The sequence below is a fragment of the Semicossyphus pulcher genome, unplaced genomic scaffold (assembly GCF_022749685.1).
Source record: "Semicossyphus pulcher isolate SPU_LCO1_2020_fin unplaced genomic scaffold, fSemPul1.0.p SCAF_22, whole genome shotgun sequence".
In the NCBI taxonomy this organism is placed as follows: Eukaryota; Metazoa; Chordata; class Actinopteri; order Labriformes; family Labridae; genus Semicossyphus; species Semicossyphus pulcher.
In genome coordinates, this window is record NW_027211696.1 from 7552938 (window position 1) to 7572952 (window position 20015).

Below are 20015 nucleotides of genomic sequence, written 5' to 3' on the forward strand. Positions count from 1 at the left end.
ATATTACAGTTATTAATCTTAAATAGTCCCAATGAGATACAGTACCTGGTTATAATGTTTTCTGCAAACAGCTGAGCTTAAAAAAGAAAAAAAAGAGCCTCCAAAACAAATGCACGCGCTAGCCAGATTAAGATCTTTCCATCACCGGGTAGTGTATACCCCTTTTGTCCACAGGGGCCACCAAAATGTACACAAATAGAAGTTCCTCAGAGCTGCTTTAAAGTGTTTGAGAAAAAATGCCTTTTGACTGTCTGGGGGTTATAGAGTCATCGTATAGAGCCAGGCCAGCTGTGTACTTCTTTTTGCTAAGCTAAGCTAACCTAGCTGCCAGCTGTAGGGTCGTATTTAGTGTACAGTTGAGAGTGGGAGACAAAACTTCAAAGCTAAATACAGTCACCTCACAGCAAGTAGGTCTTAGGTTTACATTGTAACCCCCGAAGCTTCCTGTATGATGTTTGTATGTTGCTTCACCTACGCTTCCTCTGGACGCCTCCAAGTATGAGAACGTATAGCCCAGGTGGGTTGGAGAATATACAACAAGCTAACCACAGGTGTAAATGTTTGTGTTCAATCTTTCCCACATATTCAGCTCTGAGTGGGAAGATTCTGGCCTTTCACATTTTTTCTTCAGTTTGATGTTTTAAACTACTGAAAGAATAGTTATATTTTGCCAAATCTCTATGAGGGCAACCGTGACTTTTGCAAGGTTGAGTTGACAGAATGAGCTGGTTATGTCATGCCATGAATCATACATTTATTTGTTTAAAAAAAAGAGCGATGGCTCCATCTGCAGGAGACACACACTACACATAACTGATTCCTGTTTACTACACATAAGATGTCCATGAAATAAATCCTAATGTCTCATAAATAATTACAAGAAAATGTTCAATGCGGCTCAGTTTATTTATTGAAGGCAAAATACAGATGCAAAATACATAGGAAAGTTACAGTAAAAATAGCCTCACAGTCAAAGCTCAACACAGCATTGTAAACGCATGCTTCAATCTCATCAGTGCATGGAGTAATCCTTATAATACTGGTAAATATCACCATCAAAATATGCTACTGATGAAATTTTGGTGTTAAAAACAGCATGCTGTAACAGAGTTCAATAGATTTTCTGCAATCACATATCATGTTCATTAGGCTGCTTTCTAAAAAGATCAAAATGTGTTGATTTTTCAGAAGATTGTAAAACATGCAAAGTTGTATGCTGCGCCCATGTCTGCTTCATGGGCCCGTAGAAAATTATACATTCAAATTATTAAAAACATAATTAATTCAGGATGATTCATGGAAACGGAATTCAGTGCAAAAAGTAATGAAAAGCGATCTGAAAGCAGACCACTGGTGCATTAGAGGTTGGCGATTCAGCCTGGAGAAGAAGTGTTGTGTCACACAGAGTACAGCAGGTGTCCTGTGAAGTAGCTTTTGGTGCTCAGGCCGTAGGTCCCATCATTTGCCTCCACCCACACTACGTCTCCAGGCTGCAGCCACAGCACCGTATCCCCTGACGCAATGTGGCGCCCTCCCTGGTAAACCGGGAAACTGTGCAGCACTACCTTGTTGTTGCACCACAGGTCCATGCTTTCTACACCGGTGAAGGACGTGCAGAGAAAGCTGAACTGATAGACGCCGGGGATGGCGCATGTGAACATGCCGGTCTGCGGGCTGTAATGGTGCTGTGCATTGTAGATGACCTGACGGAAGTGAATGACTTTCTCTGAGGATGGTTTGTACTTGCCCAGAAGGACGGAGAAGGCAGATTGTGGCTGTGAGGCATTAATGTGAAGTGCTATCGATCCGGGTGGGCCTCTTGGGCCGGGTGGTCCTACTGGACCTGCAGAGATACACAGAAGTATAGATTTATTTAAAATTCAGTTAAAAACCCACAGCATGATGTAGGCTTGTATTTATCCAGAATGTAAGCTTTACATTGTTAAAATAAAGGTCTGATTTGATGCTTTGATGCCCTGATGTTTTGGTCCAAGTTAATAACTCAAACGATGGACTTAAGAACACTTTTTCCTCCTTTTTTTCATTGGGCATTTTTGCAAGTATTCGACAGATAGGAGATATTCATTAAGGAGATAGTCAGCTCTATACACTGTACAATGTACAAAAGGTTTAATAGACTTAGATCACAACATTTGAATAAATTACCTCGTTGTCCAGGAGGCCCTCTTGGTCCAGGGGGTCCATCTCGTCCACAGTCTGTATATCAAGAAGATGTAGAAGTTAAACTTTTTGAGCCTTGTAGTTCAAGAGACTTTTAAAAATGTACATTTTACTACACCACCTTCACCAAGATGAACAAAACTTAACTACAAGAGGTGTGAAATGATTTGATTGTGCACTTTTAAAGAAGGTGTGGCTACACTGTGTTCTAAAAATGAGACAACTACTTGTTAGTATTTTAAACCGACCTCTGTTGCACTGACTTCATTACAGCTATCACCCGCGCCTGCAAGATGAAACACCACATATGAAGAACGGTATCCGTACAAGAGGTTAGAGAAGAGATAAACACACCAGGTGAAACTACAGTGGGTGACAAATGATTGTGAAATTGGTGCCTCCTCCCCCAAAGGTCAAAAAGTTTAGTCTTGTGCTGTTTCACCTTCGCAGGGCCTCTCATTCCAGGGCGACAGGTCCAGTCTCTGAATGTTGGAGCAGTTCACAAGTCGGTTCCTTCTTGACAGCACGGCGAAGGGATCACTAGGGACTGTTGTGATTCCAGTGTTGTCACAAATGATCCTTGATAGTGAGGCACTGGCAAGTGCCCGTCTCTGACGCGGGGTGAAGACGCCTGGGTTCTCGTACCAAAGCCTGATCGTTTCAAACAACAGGAGCAGGAAAGAGATTAGTTCACAAACACTTTTATCTACATTTGCATTGCATTTATTTTTGAGATCAGTCTGCAACTAGCAACTGGAAGGCAGGAACCAGCTGGTCAAAGTAAGTAGACCAATGCCTAAAGGCAGCATCACACATTCACGTATACTGACCTGTCACCTTGACGGGTCCTCTTGAACTGTTGTGCGATGAGGCAGGCGAACAGAGGTCCAACACGACCACCACGGACAAATGGCTCTGCTACGCCTCCCAGCCAAACATCAATATTGTCAGCTGTTCCGTAAAGCTGCAGCAGCCTGCGGGCCAGGTCGTTGTTGTTCAGGACTCGACCGAGTTCTGCCTGATTACTGGGCTGAGACAGGCCGCAGAACTTGCGCCATGCGTTGTAGCCTACATGAGTCAACAACAAAGAATTGGTGAGTGGATGTGGACTATTAATAAAGGGATGAAACATAAAAAGGGAAATTTAAAATGCTGATAATCGAAGGAGGAATGTACCAGGCAAGGCGTGGTCACGTCCCCTCTCCATGTTAAGAGAGGCCAGGTCCAGAGCCAGATGCTCCAAAAACTGGAACAACCTCTCCCTCAGAGCGTCCACCATCATGTGATCCTGAGTGTTCAGTTTAGCGGGGCGGCCCACCAAACCACGGAGAAGAGGGTCGATGCCACCTAGAGAGATAAAATTAAAAATGAGTTAAGACAGTTTAAGACAGAGGTGACCTATACGTTACAAAACTTCTGTCTGAGTAGCTCACCCTCAAAGACAACTCTCCAGGGGGTGAAGAAAGCCTCGAACAAGGGGACGCTGGGGAACTGAGAGTCCTCTCTGTAGTTTCTATCAAGACGAGACAGGACTGGCTGGATGGCCAAGTGGGCAAAGCGGTAAGCTGCTGTTGCAAAGACGTTGGCAATGCTGGGGTCAACGTTGGCATCATAGCCGGGGTAGCGACCAAGCAGTTCTGCCATTGCTCTGGTACCCACAATGTGTGGCAGATAGTCCCTGAACACAAACACCTGAGTAGAGACACACACAGATTCATTTCAATTACAGACAGGAGTGTATGACACATGCTCGGACAGATGGTCCAATGGTGAATGCTCAGTGACCTCAGGTTTAGCTACCTGTGTGTAGGCACCCATGATCTTGCGGGACTCCTGGTAGAGGGTCTCGCTATCCCAGTGCGGGTTCAGTCTCTTCAGTTGACGAGCCAGGCGGTTATGCTCACGCATGAACAGTGTGTGCATGGAAGTCAGAGCGATGTTCTCATTAACGCGTTCGTCACCTAACAGACACAATTGTTCAGGTCAACCATTTGATCTAAGGCGTTCATTTATGCACAGACTCTTTATGTTGTAAATACAGGTTAATAAATCATTTATTCATGGTATTTATATTTATTCCATTTGTATTATTACTTATCTATAAAGCATTAATCAAACTTTAATAAGCATGTATAAATTAAATGTTTGAATGAAGTTGCAAGATGACCAACCTGCTAAGAAACACGGCACCTCTCTAGCGTTGGTGTCGTTGGTGACTCTTCTGCGAGTGGCGCACATGTTCATCTCGAGCTTCTGGAAGGGCAGCAGCTCACGGCCTCTGTCTGTGAACTCTGTATTCACGCGCAGCAGGCCGTCGTTGTTGCTGACTTCGCGAAGATTCAAGGCAAGACTGTCCTCAGAGCCGTACACCTGGCTAAGATCCAGGAAGGCCGTCAAGGAGTTGATCTGCTCTCTCTGGTTGGCCTCTCCTCCAAAGTTGTAGGCCGAGAATCCCGACCCGCAAACGGGGGCGGACCTGAACGCGGGGATGCAGCTGTCTGGACCGGAGGGAATGCGGGGGTCTCCAGGTGGGATCTGTTTGTAGGAATGAGTCAAAGGTTACACATATAATCTTTTATTAAAAAAATCTTCTTAATATTTGGGTTTGAGCGGTTACACTAACCGCGATGGGGATGCATGGCTCCGTTTTTTCGCAGCTTTCGTCGCAGTCGATCCCGTTGCTGAAGGACCTTATGCTGGGTGAGAAGGGCGTGAAGGTGAGATCGTGGTCGTTCCACTGCCCAAAAATAGTCACCATGTGAGTGAATTCTGTGTCGTTGACCACATCTTCATCTCGTGTTGCTAGGATGTTGTTGGACACCTGTCGCACCTGAGAATTAAGGAGAATTAAGGTTTTAAAATAAAATACTTATTTATATTCATCATTTCAAGCGAGTGTTTGTTTCCAAGTTGTACCAGTGGGAGCATGAAGTTGTTGATAGTTCGATTTGGGCTCCAGCCTTTCGGTACTGAGATGCCGTCCTCATATTCGGCAGGCAGCCAGCGGGCGAAGGCAGTGTTGGCAGCTCCCCGGCGAGGGTTGTTTCTACAAGCAAACAAGAGACATGTTTGGAAATGCTGCTAAAGAAATGCCGGAAAGTGAACACATCTTCTGTGGTGTGCGGCCTAAGATGTTTCACAAGCATTTCCCCTGAATGAAAGCACAACTCTAATATCACAGACTCTGTTTCTAATAGATGATTTCAATTTCTGTTTGAAAAGAAAACACACAATTTATTTTTCCCTACATAAATAAGGGGCACTGCTTTTCTAAAAACAAATAAAACAAATGGTAAAAGATGCAGAAATTGTTAAATGCTAAGTGTCTGTTCATATAAAAAATGCATTTTAAACATTATCCTGTCAGACTTGCTTCTCTTACATGTTGTTGCAGACGCTGGTGGTTGTGCGATACTTGTTAATGTTCTGTGTGATGCGGCATTGTGGAGCGGTGATTCGATCTGCGCATCCTGTTATTTCAGAAAGTCTTATCAGGTCCTCCTCCGTGAGCAAATCTGAAAAAATGTACAAACACATGTCATGGCATAGCAATGTGTGAGCATGTCAGTCAACTCTATTTGTCTAGTCCTTAATTATAGCTTTGAAGTGTTGGCTTCGAACACATTATGAAACCACACACCTCCGAGCCTCAACCACGACCAGGAAAAAGCTGTCAGAAAAACAATGCGAGCGCTATGTCTGTCTATGTATGGTTGCGTCTGACCTGTCGCGTTGATGGAGCGTTTGTGAATGCGATGCGCCCTCTCGTGCAGCAGACGGAGGGTTTGGGTCATGTAGTCTGCAGATCTCACAGCTGAGCGGGTTAAAGCACGAGGCTGCTTGAGGAGACGAAGAGCGTCGTGAGGACTCACCCTATCCCTGCGGACTCGCCTCAGACTCCTGAAGGAGAAAAGGTCGCAGGGTTCAACAATAACACTTTCAATTACTGAGCAACAGAAACAAGCTTTTCAGTTTGAATTTACACTGAATATCCTCCCTTGTCTTTGGCTGTAGCTATGTTATGTGCATCCTGTAAGTGAATCTGCTGATTACATGTATTGATTGACTTTTACATTGCAAACAAAAGTACAGACATTTCATGTTGCGTTAATCATTATGTTCTGTCTTTTTGGAGCTTAAATTACACATAGACACACCCAGACTTGGTATTTAAAGAAATAGAAATAAACAAAATGAAACTCCATGTGTCACTCAATCACACCTAGCAGACTCATTAGCCATTAGATTCAAAACCGACGACATGAACTCACTCCTCTCTCGAGTACTTGTACGCATCATCCACAAGCTTCTTTGCGTCCTCAAAGCTCTGCTGAAGGAGGGTGCTCGAAAATTTTTGTCCTGCAAGGAAATAACGCAGTCATCAAAATGTCCATCAATGTCACAGAACTTTTTCAAACCTGTGAGTGAATTGGAGTCAAATTCAGATCTAAATGTGAATTAGTACCTGCTGGCTTGGAGTCAGCAGGCACCAGGCAGACACCCAGCAAAAGCAAGACAGAGAGAAGCATCTCTAAAACAAACAAAGAGAATATTAATTCAATTTAGGAACACAGAAAAAATATTTGTCAAGCCCTGTGTGACATAAAAAATATCTAAGAATCCGACAGAAGAGTCTTGTTACCTGTGTGTGCAGATAAAGCTGTGAAGAATTCAGATGCTGTTGTAGAGCTGGAGTCAGATGTGCTGTGCCTCACATCTTCGACCTTCCTTATATTCAGTGTGAGGCCAAGAGGCCTCGCCCACGGGGTTGTCCAGGTGAAGCTACTGTCAGTAAAGAGCAGTTCCTTCTTCCTCCTTCGTGCTAAAGGAAATCCTTCACTCTTATCAGTTATTATCTCGGGCCAATGATTGAACTGATGTGATCTAAAAACCTAAAGATTAAGCTGCATGCAATATGCTATAAGTGATGCAGTAGTAATGCTCATGGTGCCTTCTGTTGTACTGGGATAATCATCAGGATTTGTTGTTTGCTTTTTAGTATACTAGTATGAAGCTATCTAAAAAAAAAAAATCTTATTAGTTATTCAAATTATTTTATTTTTAGACTCAGAAAAAAATGAGTAAAAGGTGATTTTCCCTCCTTTGCTTGTAGCTGAGAGAGGAGAGAAAACGTGGCTTTCTGTTTTTCACTCGTTTACTGATGTTGACATTTTGTGGCTGATGGCCTTCAGTGTTTCCACACATTAACTGATGAACTTAAGAAAGTCTTTGAAAAGAGGAAGAAATTCACACTCCTTCCTTTTAAGTGAAATTCTGCACAATAAAATTCTAAAATTAAAAGTGAATCTGCATTGAATGAGAAATGCAGATTAACTTTCCTTTCCTTTTTTGCAGATTGAGATCACGGTTATAAGCCCGTATTAAGTAAGCCATAGGTAAATAAGTAATAGGTTGTACTGGTGACGAACGATTGTGCAATGAGGAAAAAGCTGGATTTAAGGTCAAACATAAGTTTGCCTTGAGACTGTACAATTGGGTGTATACACACAATAGCTTCTTCATAGCTGATATGCAAAGTGGTCACTGATAAAAAAACAAGGAACAGGTTTTCAGGGAAGTCCACTGACCCATGAAAAGCCTTCCTCATTGATCTGCATGCTTGGCAGAGTTTTACGCATCTTTCTTGTTTTGTAGTATTTAAGCCCAAAACACAATAGAAGACCTTTAGAAAAGCTTTCGTCCAAGTGAGGTGTGAAATCATGCAAATCATAGTGCAGGTCAACGCGCAGGTCAGCGTTTCACACTGGGGCTGGGAGAGCATAATAAGTATTTTCAGTGCTTTAAAGTGATTTGAAGCTACAGCAGACAGGACTTGAGCTATGTTCAAGAAAGTTTTATTAAAATACAGTTATGAAAGTGTGCCAGACTCTTTCAAGGACCATAAGGAAATAATTCTATTTCTTTTAATGTTGGAGGGCCATTATGGCAAAGTGTGTCGGGGATGAATCTCTTTCTGAGGAAATCTCTAATAACACTTTGATGTTGAGATACTGTGAGTGTTGGAGGAAGGACTCTGAATTGCCAAATATTAAGTGCAGTTTGGTATAATAGATAATTGAACAGGCTTAAGGATTGTTTTGTAAATGTATAACACCACTGTTTATTAGGCTACATTTGCTATGCTGGCTTGATAAATGTATCTATCCATGCAAATACTGGTCCAGGGATGCAAAAAGCATAATAAGCTGTTTCCTCTTTGAAAATCAATAAAAAGAATATAAAAATATATAATTATGACCTCATTTTAAAGGCTGCATCTTTAAGTTTAAGGAAGGTACTGAAACCATTAAGAAATGTGCACATTGTTAGGTAACATTGACAACAAGTGCAGAGGGTTTAAAGGCGTTTTAAAAAAGTGAATTAGAGTGGTTTTCTTATCTCAACATGTGAAGGAAATTTAAAATGAACAAATAAAGTTTAAAAAAAATGAAATCACAACTTGTCAATTACTGAAAGTGACAATTTTGGGAAGTTAGATGATTTTCTGTTTGAATTGTCTGAAACTGAACAATTGCAACCATGCACTATTTTGTTTAAGCGAAACCATTTTGACAATAAAAACTATTGTCTCATGGGGTGTCGGTGTAGCTCAGTGGTTAAATCGCATTTCCCATTTACAGAGGCTACAGTCCTCGATGCGGCGGCCCCGGGTTCGACCCCCACCCTTGGCCGAGTGTCGCTCCCACTCTCACTTCCCCTGTTTCTGGCACTACCCACTGTCCTCTCTGACAATAAAGGCACAAAAAATTACTTAAAAAAAAAAAATATATACAGTAAACATATATGTATATATATTTGTTTGCTAACAAAGTGCAAGGTCATGTTTCTATCTGCAAATCATTGTTTTTGCAACATCCCCCTGGAAGTTGCACTACTCAGGCCCAGTGAAGGAACTCAAAAAAGCAGAAATTAGCTGCAATGGCTGAAACATTGTTAGTCAACTTCGGGGTTTAGCAAGAAATCATATTTCTCCAGTCTGTTGGTCAGTGAGGCGCCAGTTTTCTTCTAAAGGTATCTGACAGGAGCCTGCTGTGAGGAAATTCTGCTTTTGCAATGAAGGAACAATTCACCTCAGTCATATGGAAACATGTTTATATTTATTAATAGAAATAACAGGTTTTGTAGGATTCAACAATGCTGCATAGTTTTGTTGGTGTTGATCCCCTATGATCCAGGAAGCAGAGCTTTTTGGAAAATGTCATTTGTGATGACAACAACTTAGTATACAAAGTTGGACAACACAGACCTAACCTTTCCTAAGAACATAAGGAAGCAGCACACTTCATTCCGGAGACAATGAAGTGAAGTCATTTGATTATAAAAGCCGGATTAAAGAGCATTCGACCAGTGAATGCAACTGTCCTAGCGCTGAATGCTATTAAGCTATCGGTGGATGAATTTTTTGCCTGTCTTAGTCTGCTGTCTGTTCTGTACTTGAAACTTTATGTTGCTGTTATTACTCTTATGTCTGTTCTTGTAAAACTTTCTATGCTGCCGTCGTGGCCAGGACTCCCTTGTAAAAGAGATCTTGTATCACAATGGGATTATTTCCTGGTAAAATAAAGGTGAAATAAAAATAAATAAAAGGCGTGTTTACCCCGACTAGTTACGATAAATAGGAGCGAACAACATACTGGAAATCTAAGCTTAAGAATCCAAAAAATTTAGTAAACAACTGAAGACCTAATTAGTGGTTAGCAATTATTATTGTCTCAAAATTGTTGTTAAACTGGTTTTACATGTAGCACATTCGCTGACACGTGAATAAGAAAAACATATTAGGCTTTTTTATTGCTTTCAAATCTTTCAATGCAATGTGACAAGAGTTTAAGGTCAACAACGACTTGTAGTTTTCTAGAGTCATGCTTTGTGGAGTCTTGCTACACTACAGGTTAGTTTGAGGAACAACAGGTCAAATCTTAAATCTCTCAATATGTATGTACAGCCCTGGCTAAATTGCTTCTTTGTCTTACATTTTGTTTTATAAATGACTAAAATTAACATTAAAAACAAGAACTTATCTCAACCTTAACTTCCCCCAGCCTCCTCCCTTCTATTTTTAGCTCCATGTTGCTGTATGCAGCTGGTTTGAGAGATCGCTATGACTCAGAAGCCCGACTTAGATCTGACGTAGCAGGGTTATTCCTCTCTCTGTCTTACTATTATTTTCTACCTGGAGGAAGATTAAGCTCTGGGAAGACCCTTGAACAACAGGTTTGCACTGAGGTTAATGGATTTTTGTTTCCTGATGAATGAGCAACTGGTAAACATCCAGCCCATTCTAATGCAGTCTGTTCTGTGCACTTCCATCACTGTTCGGTTCGGATCTGCCACCAAACAGCACAGGAACGTATTTACAGGAATGTAAATATCATCCCTTATCTGACACGACTCTGTTCACACTGTTTTGACTGTAAATACTGTAAAACTATCGACCTCATGTAAATTAACACATCTGTTACATGTTTTTTTTATCATAGTAGTTCAGCATCCTTTGCACTCCGCATCATTACACTACTGTCTCACGCAGCTTGTAGATTGTAGTTAATATTTAATGTTTAAGTGCTTGTACTTAGAGAGCAAATTACAATAGGTATTAGTCAAGCCTGGGAAATATTTTGTTACATAACTACACATTACTCCAGCAGGCTTGTCCACATGTCTTGACAGTAATTGTCATTTAAATACATCATTTAATCTCTGGCGCTTTAAATATCCAGAAGTCAGCTTTGCACCGTATTTTCATCTGTAACAGACACACAGACGTTTGGTGGAATCATGAAAATGTGTGCAGATTATGTGTATAAACACATGCAGTAAACATTCAGAACAGATGGATAAAGAAGCTCTGATTTCTAATGTTTGGTTGACATAGTCGGTGTAACCCAGAGCAGACAAAAGGCCTCAGCGTCTCCTTTCTGTAGGGGAATTTATATGGCAAAGGAAAGCTCATATTACACATAGAACACATTTAAGAACTAAACAAGGAGGAAGCAGTGCAGAGCAGGATGCCTAAGTGATTTCATAAGGTAAACTATGAGTGACAAGGAAGAAACTCAGGCTGGGGAAAAAAATGGTGTCATGGAATCCCGACTTCTATTATTTCCAGACAACTATAGTGACGCCAGGTACTATTGCCAAAACTTTCTATTGTCGGTCATTTCAACACCTTTTTTTTTAAGTTGTACTTCCCCTTGTGTTAAAGGCCAAAGGCCTTACATGCTCAACAGGAAGTACAAGTTTATGTTGTAAAAGTGCTCACATAACCGACATCAAAGCGGTAAAACGAAGCTCAACCCTGGCTTAATGTTGTGGTATAGTGCATATAATTCCAGACAAAGGGATAGTCTTCCAATTACTGCAGCCGTGTTTTGAATTACTGCAAACGGCACACCTGTGCTACCACGACCACGGTCATAAAGATAAGCTGAGAGACACGTTAGGGAAACTTTTCAATTTAAGATAAATGTAATAAGGAACAATTAATAACACATACGACAAGTAAATCTAGGACACCTGTATTTTATTACTGCACCATAACTGCAACAATAAAACATCTTATTACCAAGTGAGTCACACAGCAAAATATATCAGATTCATTCAATCATTCCTGCTCGCACTGACTCTAGGACTACTAGCTACTACCATGATCCTTTTATAGTAACTATATCATGATTATATCTATATGTTAAAAACAGTATGACTGCATGTTATGTAAGAAAACCAGGTAAAAGTTGTTGACAAAGCACACAATGGAAAGCATGACAGGAGGAATTCAGGTGCAGTCTCAGGCAGAAAGGGGTTACAGGACTGCTGACAGACCCAGTGGAAAAAAAAGTTGTTTATCATAATTCACAACACAAAGCGTATGTTGTGAGTCTAGTGCTGTACCGCTCCTTACATACAAGAATTTACTAGAAGATTAAAAGGAAAGTGGGGACACGTTTGTTATTCTTAGACTCGAAATGTCTGACGACGGCGCCAGAAAAAACATGGAAAACATTTACTCTGTTTATTCCACACGTTCTTACTCAAACAGTTTTGCTTTATATCATCAGACTTTGTGCCACTATGATCATGTGATTTGATCAAATATATCAAAGTATTTAACTTCTGGTCATTCAGTGGGATCATTTCTTCAAGAACAAGGAAGAAGGGCCACTGAGACAGATGGAGAATATTGAACTGGTCAATAAACTGTTTTCTCTCTGGTTGAGACAGGTTGATATATTAAGACTGTTTTTACCTTGTTACAGCATCACAGCCAGGACTCAGCCCTTTGTTGCATTTTGTGTCTTTACATCAGATAAGAACATACGGGTAGAGGCTAGGATCTCTGCAGATACAGATGCTGCTACACGCTTCTACTAGGTCATAGAGAATTGTTTAGTCTCAACATGAAGAAAACTTAGTCTTGGCCGTGCTCCTAAACTTGTTTTGATTCTTGAATGTAGTCTTACCACATTCCCAAAGAGACACCAAAAGAGGCCAAACAGGAAGCTTCAGACGAATTAAAGAACAATCAATAAAGCGGGAACAAAATTTGTCTGACATGTGACAAATTTGGTTTGCAGCCAAGGTTTTTAACAATTGCTGTCAACACAACACAATTATTACGGTGAAGACTTTAAGTATGAAATGAAAACATATGGTCTGCTTCGCCTGCATCCACATACTTAACGCTGCCTTCTGAAGCAAGCTAACACGGATTGGCTACAATTCTACTGGACACATGCTATCTGTGCTAGCAAACCCTAACCCTAACCCTTTGCCTTTCATCAAAGCAACCTTAGAAGAGCCTTACAATAAATCAATGCAAGGCAGCTTTCTCAGCTACTATGAACCAGTCACTGACTTTCCCTTAACCTCTAACCTTTCATTGTACAGTGAACATGGTGATGGCCAGGAGGAGGATTTGACCCCAGAGGGCAAGAGGTTACGATGCTTACACAGAGGTCGGGCGAGGTAGTTAAGCATGTGTTTTGCTTTCAGACCTGCACGCGATTTCTCGAAGCAGGCGGCAAGAAGAACCTGCTATGCAAAACAGACTTCCACTTTAAATATCATTAATTAAAACTGTTCACTGTCCAGTGGAACAACTTCTACCTTTAGGTCAAACCACATTTTATCTGAATTATTTGCACACCGGCTACTTATCATTGTCACTGATAAGAGCTGCACGATTACTTAAAGTAAGATAAGCATGTTTGTGACATATTAAATTCATATTCATTCATTCATTCATTCAGATATTGTCACACCAACACAACACACTTTACTACAGGCCTTTGATGCTGTTCCTACAAGCCAAGATATATCACCTTTTTTGTGTATTATACCACAATCATTTCTTTTCATAAAAAAGATCAGAGGAAAAGACAGAAACCTGATTAAACCTGATTAAAGTAGGGACAAATCACATTTACACACAGTGAGAGCTATCAGTATAACAGACAGAGGGAAAGGTGCTTCAATATAACTTAAGAAAGGTAACGCGTCTGCCCTAGTATGCAACAGCAGTTGATTTTTCCACTGTCAGTCAAAGCTGGTGTTAATAATATTTGAAATTGGCGCCATAGCTGTGGAGAAAGTTGTACAAACAGCTCGTGGTTTCAACCATTCTATATTCCTACAACACCCAGTGAGCATTGCGCCCCTCCCTCTGAAAGGAACGGCCCAGCGAGACACTGAAGTGATATACTACCGTTTTGCTGCAGGCAATGGCTCAGAGCGGTGCAGAATCCGAAATACAATGTGGAAACCTGACGATTTTTGATTAGACATGACATCGGAGGCGGTTGTCCTAGATTGAGGAAGTGTAGTTTTCCATGGCCCATTGGTGAAGCGGATAGCGTCCCCTTCCATAATGGCATTAGCTCCTGATAATAGCATGATAGGCGAACTGGCCCTTTAAATCATAACCGATATATTTACCTATTGTCGTATTTGTAACACAATTTGAATTACAAAAGATTCAGAAAATGTCGTGAAAATCCCGGGGTTGTGTTTTCCTGCATGTCACAGGGCTCTTACTCACTGGCATTTAGATGAACTTTAAAGTATTTGAAAAACGTTTTAAAGGTAGAATTGCAAATTTGGCAAAGAAGAAGTAGAAATAGAAATTGCATGAAAACCAATATAGATCAAGTTTGCCTCCACCAACATGGATTTTAACACACACATTGGGCGGACTAGTTTAATCCACTTTTTCATTCGTGTGCTGGGATGATGTATCATGCACTTTAAAATGATCTATGTGTGTAATCAACCAACCTTTAATACTGGTTAAATTAAACACACAGAGTGCCTGGGCTAAAGGTTGTTGACATGCTGGGTTACATGAAAATGCAACAGCAAATAAATCCGAAACAACACTCTCCATGCCCTACCTAAGTCCACCTTCATAGATGTATGTCAGCGTGGACAAATATTAAGAAAACCGCAGACAGCATTAACAACACCAAGAGCTACAACATCCAAAGAATACCTAAGATTGAGCCAACGCCTCTCTGAAAGTTAAAAGATAATATAAGTGGAGCAGTTGTACACCACACAAGAATAATAACACTGAAATGAGGAAACAGTTCTAACAAAGCCTGATACTTAGCCTAGATTTGTGTTTGGCCTAGGGGATGTTTTGTTATTGGCTCATTTTCAGTTGATACAAAAGCTGCCGTCGCTAGAAGCACGGAAGAAATACGCAAACATAAAAGGATATTTATAAGAGTTATCACATTTGATATGATTACTCAGGGGTCACCTCTGAGGAGGCCATCACTGTTTAATGCTGGATAGACTGTACCAGGTCTATCCAGCATTGTACCATGTAAAGATGCTGTGGAGTGTAGTTTTGACAGAAGCAAAATGACTCTAATAAAGTAAAAGAACTTGTAATAAGATGAACAGGAGGAAGTTAAATGTCAAGGAAGTTTCTCAGGGAAAAGAAAGAAGTGATAAAAGATAATAAAGCTGTAAGGCCAGTAAAGTGTTAGTGTGTCAGTGTTATGATTATCAAGTAATCCAAAGGGCATTAAAAAAGCAATTGAAAAGTTGGACCAAAACTGGGTCCAAACACCTCATTGGTACAGAGACAGCTTAACCCACTATTGAGTCAATAATATATGGGCATGATGTTGTTTAAAGGCAGAATTAAGACACAAGACCTTCTATTTTAATCAGGGAATGAAATTAGCACCTGCCACCTGCCAAATCGCAGGGTAAATATTAGCTGTGTAACGATGACAAACAGAACTTTCTGCTGATCTTAAATTAATAAATATTTGTTAAAGATGTCATCAAGTTCAGAATAGTCACGGATTAAGGTTTAATGCTACATTCAATATTTATGCTAGTAACTCTCAAATGTGCGTCGCTTTACCGACTGAAGAACTCCTTTGTCCCTCATGCCATCAGGCTGTACAACTCCTCACTTAGGGGGAGGAGGTAACAGGGACAGACTCTCTCACAAGCGGTAGCCACTAACTCACCTCACAAAGTTAATAGTAGTTATCTTCTTTTATCCAATAGTAATATTTATTTATTTCTCAAAGGGTCATATGTGCAATAAAAATCTGTCAATGTGCAATAATCTCTCAACCACAGTGCAATAACCTAATTTAGTTTAATCGAACTAAATACCAGGTCAATTACCCACTGTTTACTTGTATATTTTCTAAGAGTGTATATTTTATATATTTTGTTATCTAATTTTGTACTTTTTATATATATCTATCTATAGATAGATATATATATTTTGATCTTTATTTTTTACCCTGTGTGCTGATTCTTTCCTATTGTATTGTACTGTATAAGCTGCTGGAGACTGAATTTCCCAGAGGGAGTCATCCCAAAGGGATCAATAAAGTTGAGTCTAAGTCTAAGTCTAAGTCTAAGTCTTTGGATGAAAGCATCTGCTAAAAAGAAACTGGAACATTGTAACATAGTAAACAAGACTAGTATGTGGCTGACCGCATCAGGTCAATGTGCGCTTTTGTGGGCAATGTGTTACAAGGACCGTCCTTATGAGGCCGATGACGTGTTTGAAAGCAGGTGCACGCTGCGGAGGTAGGTGAGGGCGGCGGACGAGCAGCGGAGGAGCAGCCCCGCCTACTCACCGAACAAAGTATCCAGAGTCGTATAGACAGAGAGTCGCGTCAGTGGAGGTCCATTAAGCTCCATGATCCGCCATTGAGATGTCGCAACTCCCTCTGTGTGCGGTTGTGAGAGTAACGTCACTCAGTCAGTTAGTCAGTTTTTCAGTCACATATAGACCCATGTGTAGGGCTGACCCCGGCGGTCAGCCAAAAATTAAGTGGCCACTAAAAATGATCAGTGACCTCTTACAGTAACAGGTGAGAAGAAACTTAGTTTCTGACCCTGCCTTAAATTTTGCGAGTATTTTGAGGGATAAAACTGAACATTGGACAATATATACACCATCCAACTTGTTTTTCATCTCATTAGCAAAACAATATTTAGAGGCTACATTTTATTTTCAAAATGTATATTTATTTAAGGTTTAGACCTGAATCAAGGATGTCTGCTCTAGGTATAAAATAAAATAAAGTAAACCCAACCCGAACCATTCCTGAACCATGTTTTCAGTGTGGCAGGGCACATTATCCTGCTTAAAGAGGCCACCGCCATTAGGGAATACCATTTCCATGAAGGGGTGTACTTGGTTTCCAACCACGTTTAGGTTGGTGGTTCGGATCAAGTTAAGTTCTACATCACTGGCAGGACCCAAGGTTTCCCAGCAAATCATTGCCCAAAGCATCACACTGCCTCTGCCGACTTGCCTTCTTCCCATAGTGCATCCTGGTGCCATGTCTTCCCCAGGAAAGCGATGGACTCGCACCCGGTCATCCACATGCTGTAAAAGGAAACGTGATTCATAAGAACAGGCCACGTTCTGATGCTCTCGTGCCCATTGTAGGCGCTTTCAGCAGTGGACAGGGGTCAGCATTGGCACCCTGACCGGTCTGACGCTACGCAGCTCCATATGCAACAAAGTGCGATGCACTGTGTGTTCTGACACCTTTGTATCAGAACCAGCATTAACTTTTTCAGCAGTTTGAGCTAGAGTAGCTCTTCTGTTGGATCGGACCACAAGGGCCAGCCTTCTCTCCCCAAGCACATCAATGAGCCTTGGCCTTTTTCCTTCCTTGGACCACTTTTGGTCTGGGTACTGACCACTGCAGACCGGGAACACTCCACAAGAGCTGCAGTTTTGGGGATGCTCTGACCCACTCGTTAAGCCATCACAATATGGCCCGTGTCAAAGTTGCTCACATCCTTACGCTAGCCCATTTTTCCTGCTTCCAACACATCAACTTTGAATACAAAATGTTCACTTGCTGTCTTACATAACCCACCCTTCTGACAGGTACTATTGTAATAAGATAATGTAATGTTATTCACTTCAGCTGTCAGTGGTTCTAATGTTGTGTCTGATGGGTGTAGCTATTGAATTTGTCGGAGGAGTAATTGATTTGACCGACATTACTCATGCAAACCATTGTCCATCATGATTCATCTCTGAATCATAACAAATAAACACTTAACACTGCAAATGCTACTGTCGATACTGCGTGTCCAAGCTCCAACATCAGGCTTGTTATTAAACAAAGTGAGCTCATATAAATACTGACAATGGGTGTGTACACAACTTTGGCGGCTTTGTGTAGCAAAGTAGTCACGCAATAACTAATAATAAGGTACAGCTGTGCTCATAAGTTTACATACCCTGGCAGAATTTGGGATTTTTTGGCCATTTTTCAGAGAATATGAAGGATAACTCAAAAACTTTTCTTTCACTCGTGGTTAGCGGTTGGGTGAAGCCATTTATTATCAAACAACTGTGTTTACTCTTTTTAAATCATAATGACAACAGAAACTACCCACCACTTTATTCTGCTGTAGCCAATGACAGGTCGACTTGGCCTTGTGTTTTGGATTGTGTCATGTTGGAACGTCCAAGTACGTCCCATGCGCAGTGTGAGGGGAAATTCCCACATTCCCTCCTTTTGACACAAAGTGTAAACACATCATATTGGGAATTGTATTAAACATTTTACATCACACTTTCAATTTGAGTTAAACTGTATGACTTTTCAAAAAATAAAAAACACAATACACCACAAGAAACTACAATTACACTACCAATAACACCAAAGAAAAGAGTACACCAACAATAACACCGTTCGACTAAAACAGCTATTTTGACACAATTTATACACGTCTTCTTCTGGGTGGTTCCTCTGGTGACATGCCAATGCCACTTCCCTCTGTGCCCTCTTGCACCCTTAGTAACATCAGTCCATTACGCCCTCCTTTGATGGGTCGGGTGTATGCCCATCAGTATAAATGAAATCAGTTAGGCTTTTGAATGCAAGTGGATCAGTTTGCAGTGTGGTGGGTGTAAGAATATGAGGATGATTGAAGTCCAATCCTTGTTAGTCTGAGAGTCTTAAAACTTTCTTAAGTCAGTCAATGCTGTTTCTGTCAAGTCAAGTCCAAGTCAGTCTTTCCCCATGTCAAGTCATGTCATACATGGGGAGGGAGATCTCCACAAAATCAAAAATCCATGGATGGCAATAGCCTGCTATGCCTAAAAAGAGAAGGTAACACACTGATCGTGCAACAAACTGCAGCAACAACACCGTGTCAGCTTGATAATAATCTTGTGTAGGGAAAACACACCAAGAGGTCATCAACATACCGAACAAGTGTGCTGCCACACATTGGCTTTCATTTTACCATTGAATGTGGCAGCAAACCAAAACTGTGAGTCAGGGCAAACAGGAATGCTAAATATGCACATGCCAAATCAATCACAGAAAACCAACATTTGTTGGCAAACACCTGTAAAAGACAAGGATGAGAATTAGGGCATACCTCAGTGGCACCTTGATTTTTTTTATTAGTGCAAGGCCAGTAACAACAAACAAAGCAATACAAATCATTCACAAAGGGTGCAATACAAATACAACATGTAGAGAGACAAGTGAGATATGACATAGCTCACAAGTTAGAGAGCTAATAAAACAACTAAGAAACAAAAGTTTTATATTGGTGTGTGTGTGTGTGTGTGTGTGTGTGTGTGCGTTTTCCTTCCCTCCCTTTCTCTTTCTCTTCCCTCCTCCCTCCTCCCCTCCTCTCCTCCAATTCCCATGCTCTGTCTGTTGCTGTTGTTTGCTCTAGGCCGCCACCACACCAGTAGGAGGTGGTTGACCTGTTGCAGGTCAGATCTACCTTGAGAGCAGACCGCACCTCTCCAGGTGGAGTCTGCGCATCTGGGACTGACAAGAGGGTGTCTGTGTGGAGAGGGGTCAGGCAGGGATCAGGTCCTCTGATTTCAGACTGTCCTAACACAGTCCAGTACCCCAAGCACCTCCCTGACTCCCGGGCCACACAAGAGGTGGTCACATATTTGTGAAATTAAAGTATTAATAATTATTATAATAATAAAAAGATGAATACTTGTAACGTACAAGGAAACAGTTGTCCTTTAAACACAGAAATTACACAGGTACCATCGAGAAAATGATTCATAACACTGTACTCACCCCAAAAAATAGATGGAGCATCCACTGTTCGAAACCCTTTGTCTGACTTCAGGCGGGTTCCTATCACCCTTTTTTGTGGGGAGGTCACCCTGAGTCTCAAAAAAGACCCCTGCCGGCTGTTTTACCCTCAGTCCAGACTCAGGAGTCGATCAGTGAAACGTCCATCCCACTTCTGACACCAAATGTGTGGGAAATTCTCCTCCTGAAGATAATTTGTGAAGAACAAGCAAACTCAATGTTATGAAT

General features: G+C 41.2%; 1 protein-coding gene across 2 annotated transcripts; it reads right to left on the reverse strand.

Annotated features, from left to right (window-relative positions):
* Positions 1-887: 887 nt before the first annotated feature.
* On the reverse strand, positions 888-6897 carry mpx (myeloid-specific peroxidase). 2 transcript variants are annotated; one of them, XM_069673130.1, is made up of 16 exons: positions 6824-6897; positions 6647-6712; positions 6453-6540; positions 5906-6081; positions 5564-5696; positions 5098-5227; positions 4805-5011; positions 4353-4716; positions 3982-4142; positions 3615-3873; positions 3358-3528; positions 3012-3249; positions 2624-2832; positions 2430-2467; positions 2167-2217; positions 1752-1843 (listed from the first exon to the last, which is right to left on the reverse strand). In XM_069673130.1, exons 2-16 carry the CDS (start codon positions 6708-6710, stop codon positions 1835-1837), a joined length of 2298 nt encoding a protein of 765 aa, XP_069529231.1. In that variant the 5' UTR covers positions 6711-6712; positions 6824-6897; the 3' UTR covers positions 1752-1834. The 2 variants fall into 2 exon arrangements, with proteins under 2 accessions (XP_069529230.1, XP_069529231.1); XM_069673129.1 differs by lacking the exon at positions 2430-2467 and having other exon boundaries at positions 888-1843; positions 6824-6896.
* Positions 6898-20015: the final 13118 nt, after the last annotated feature.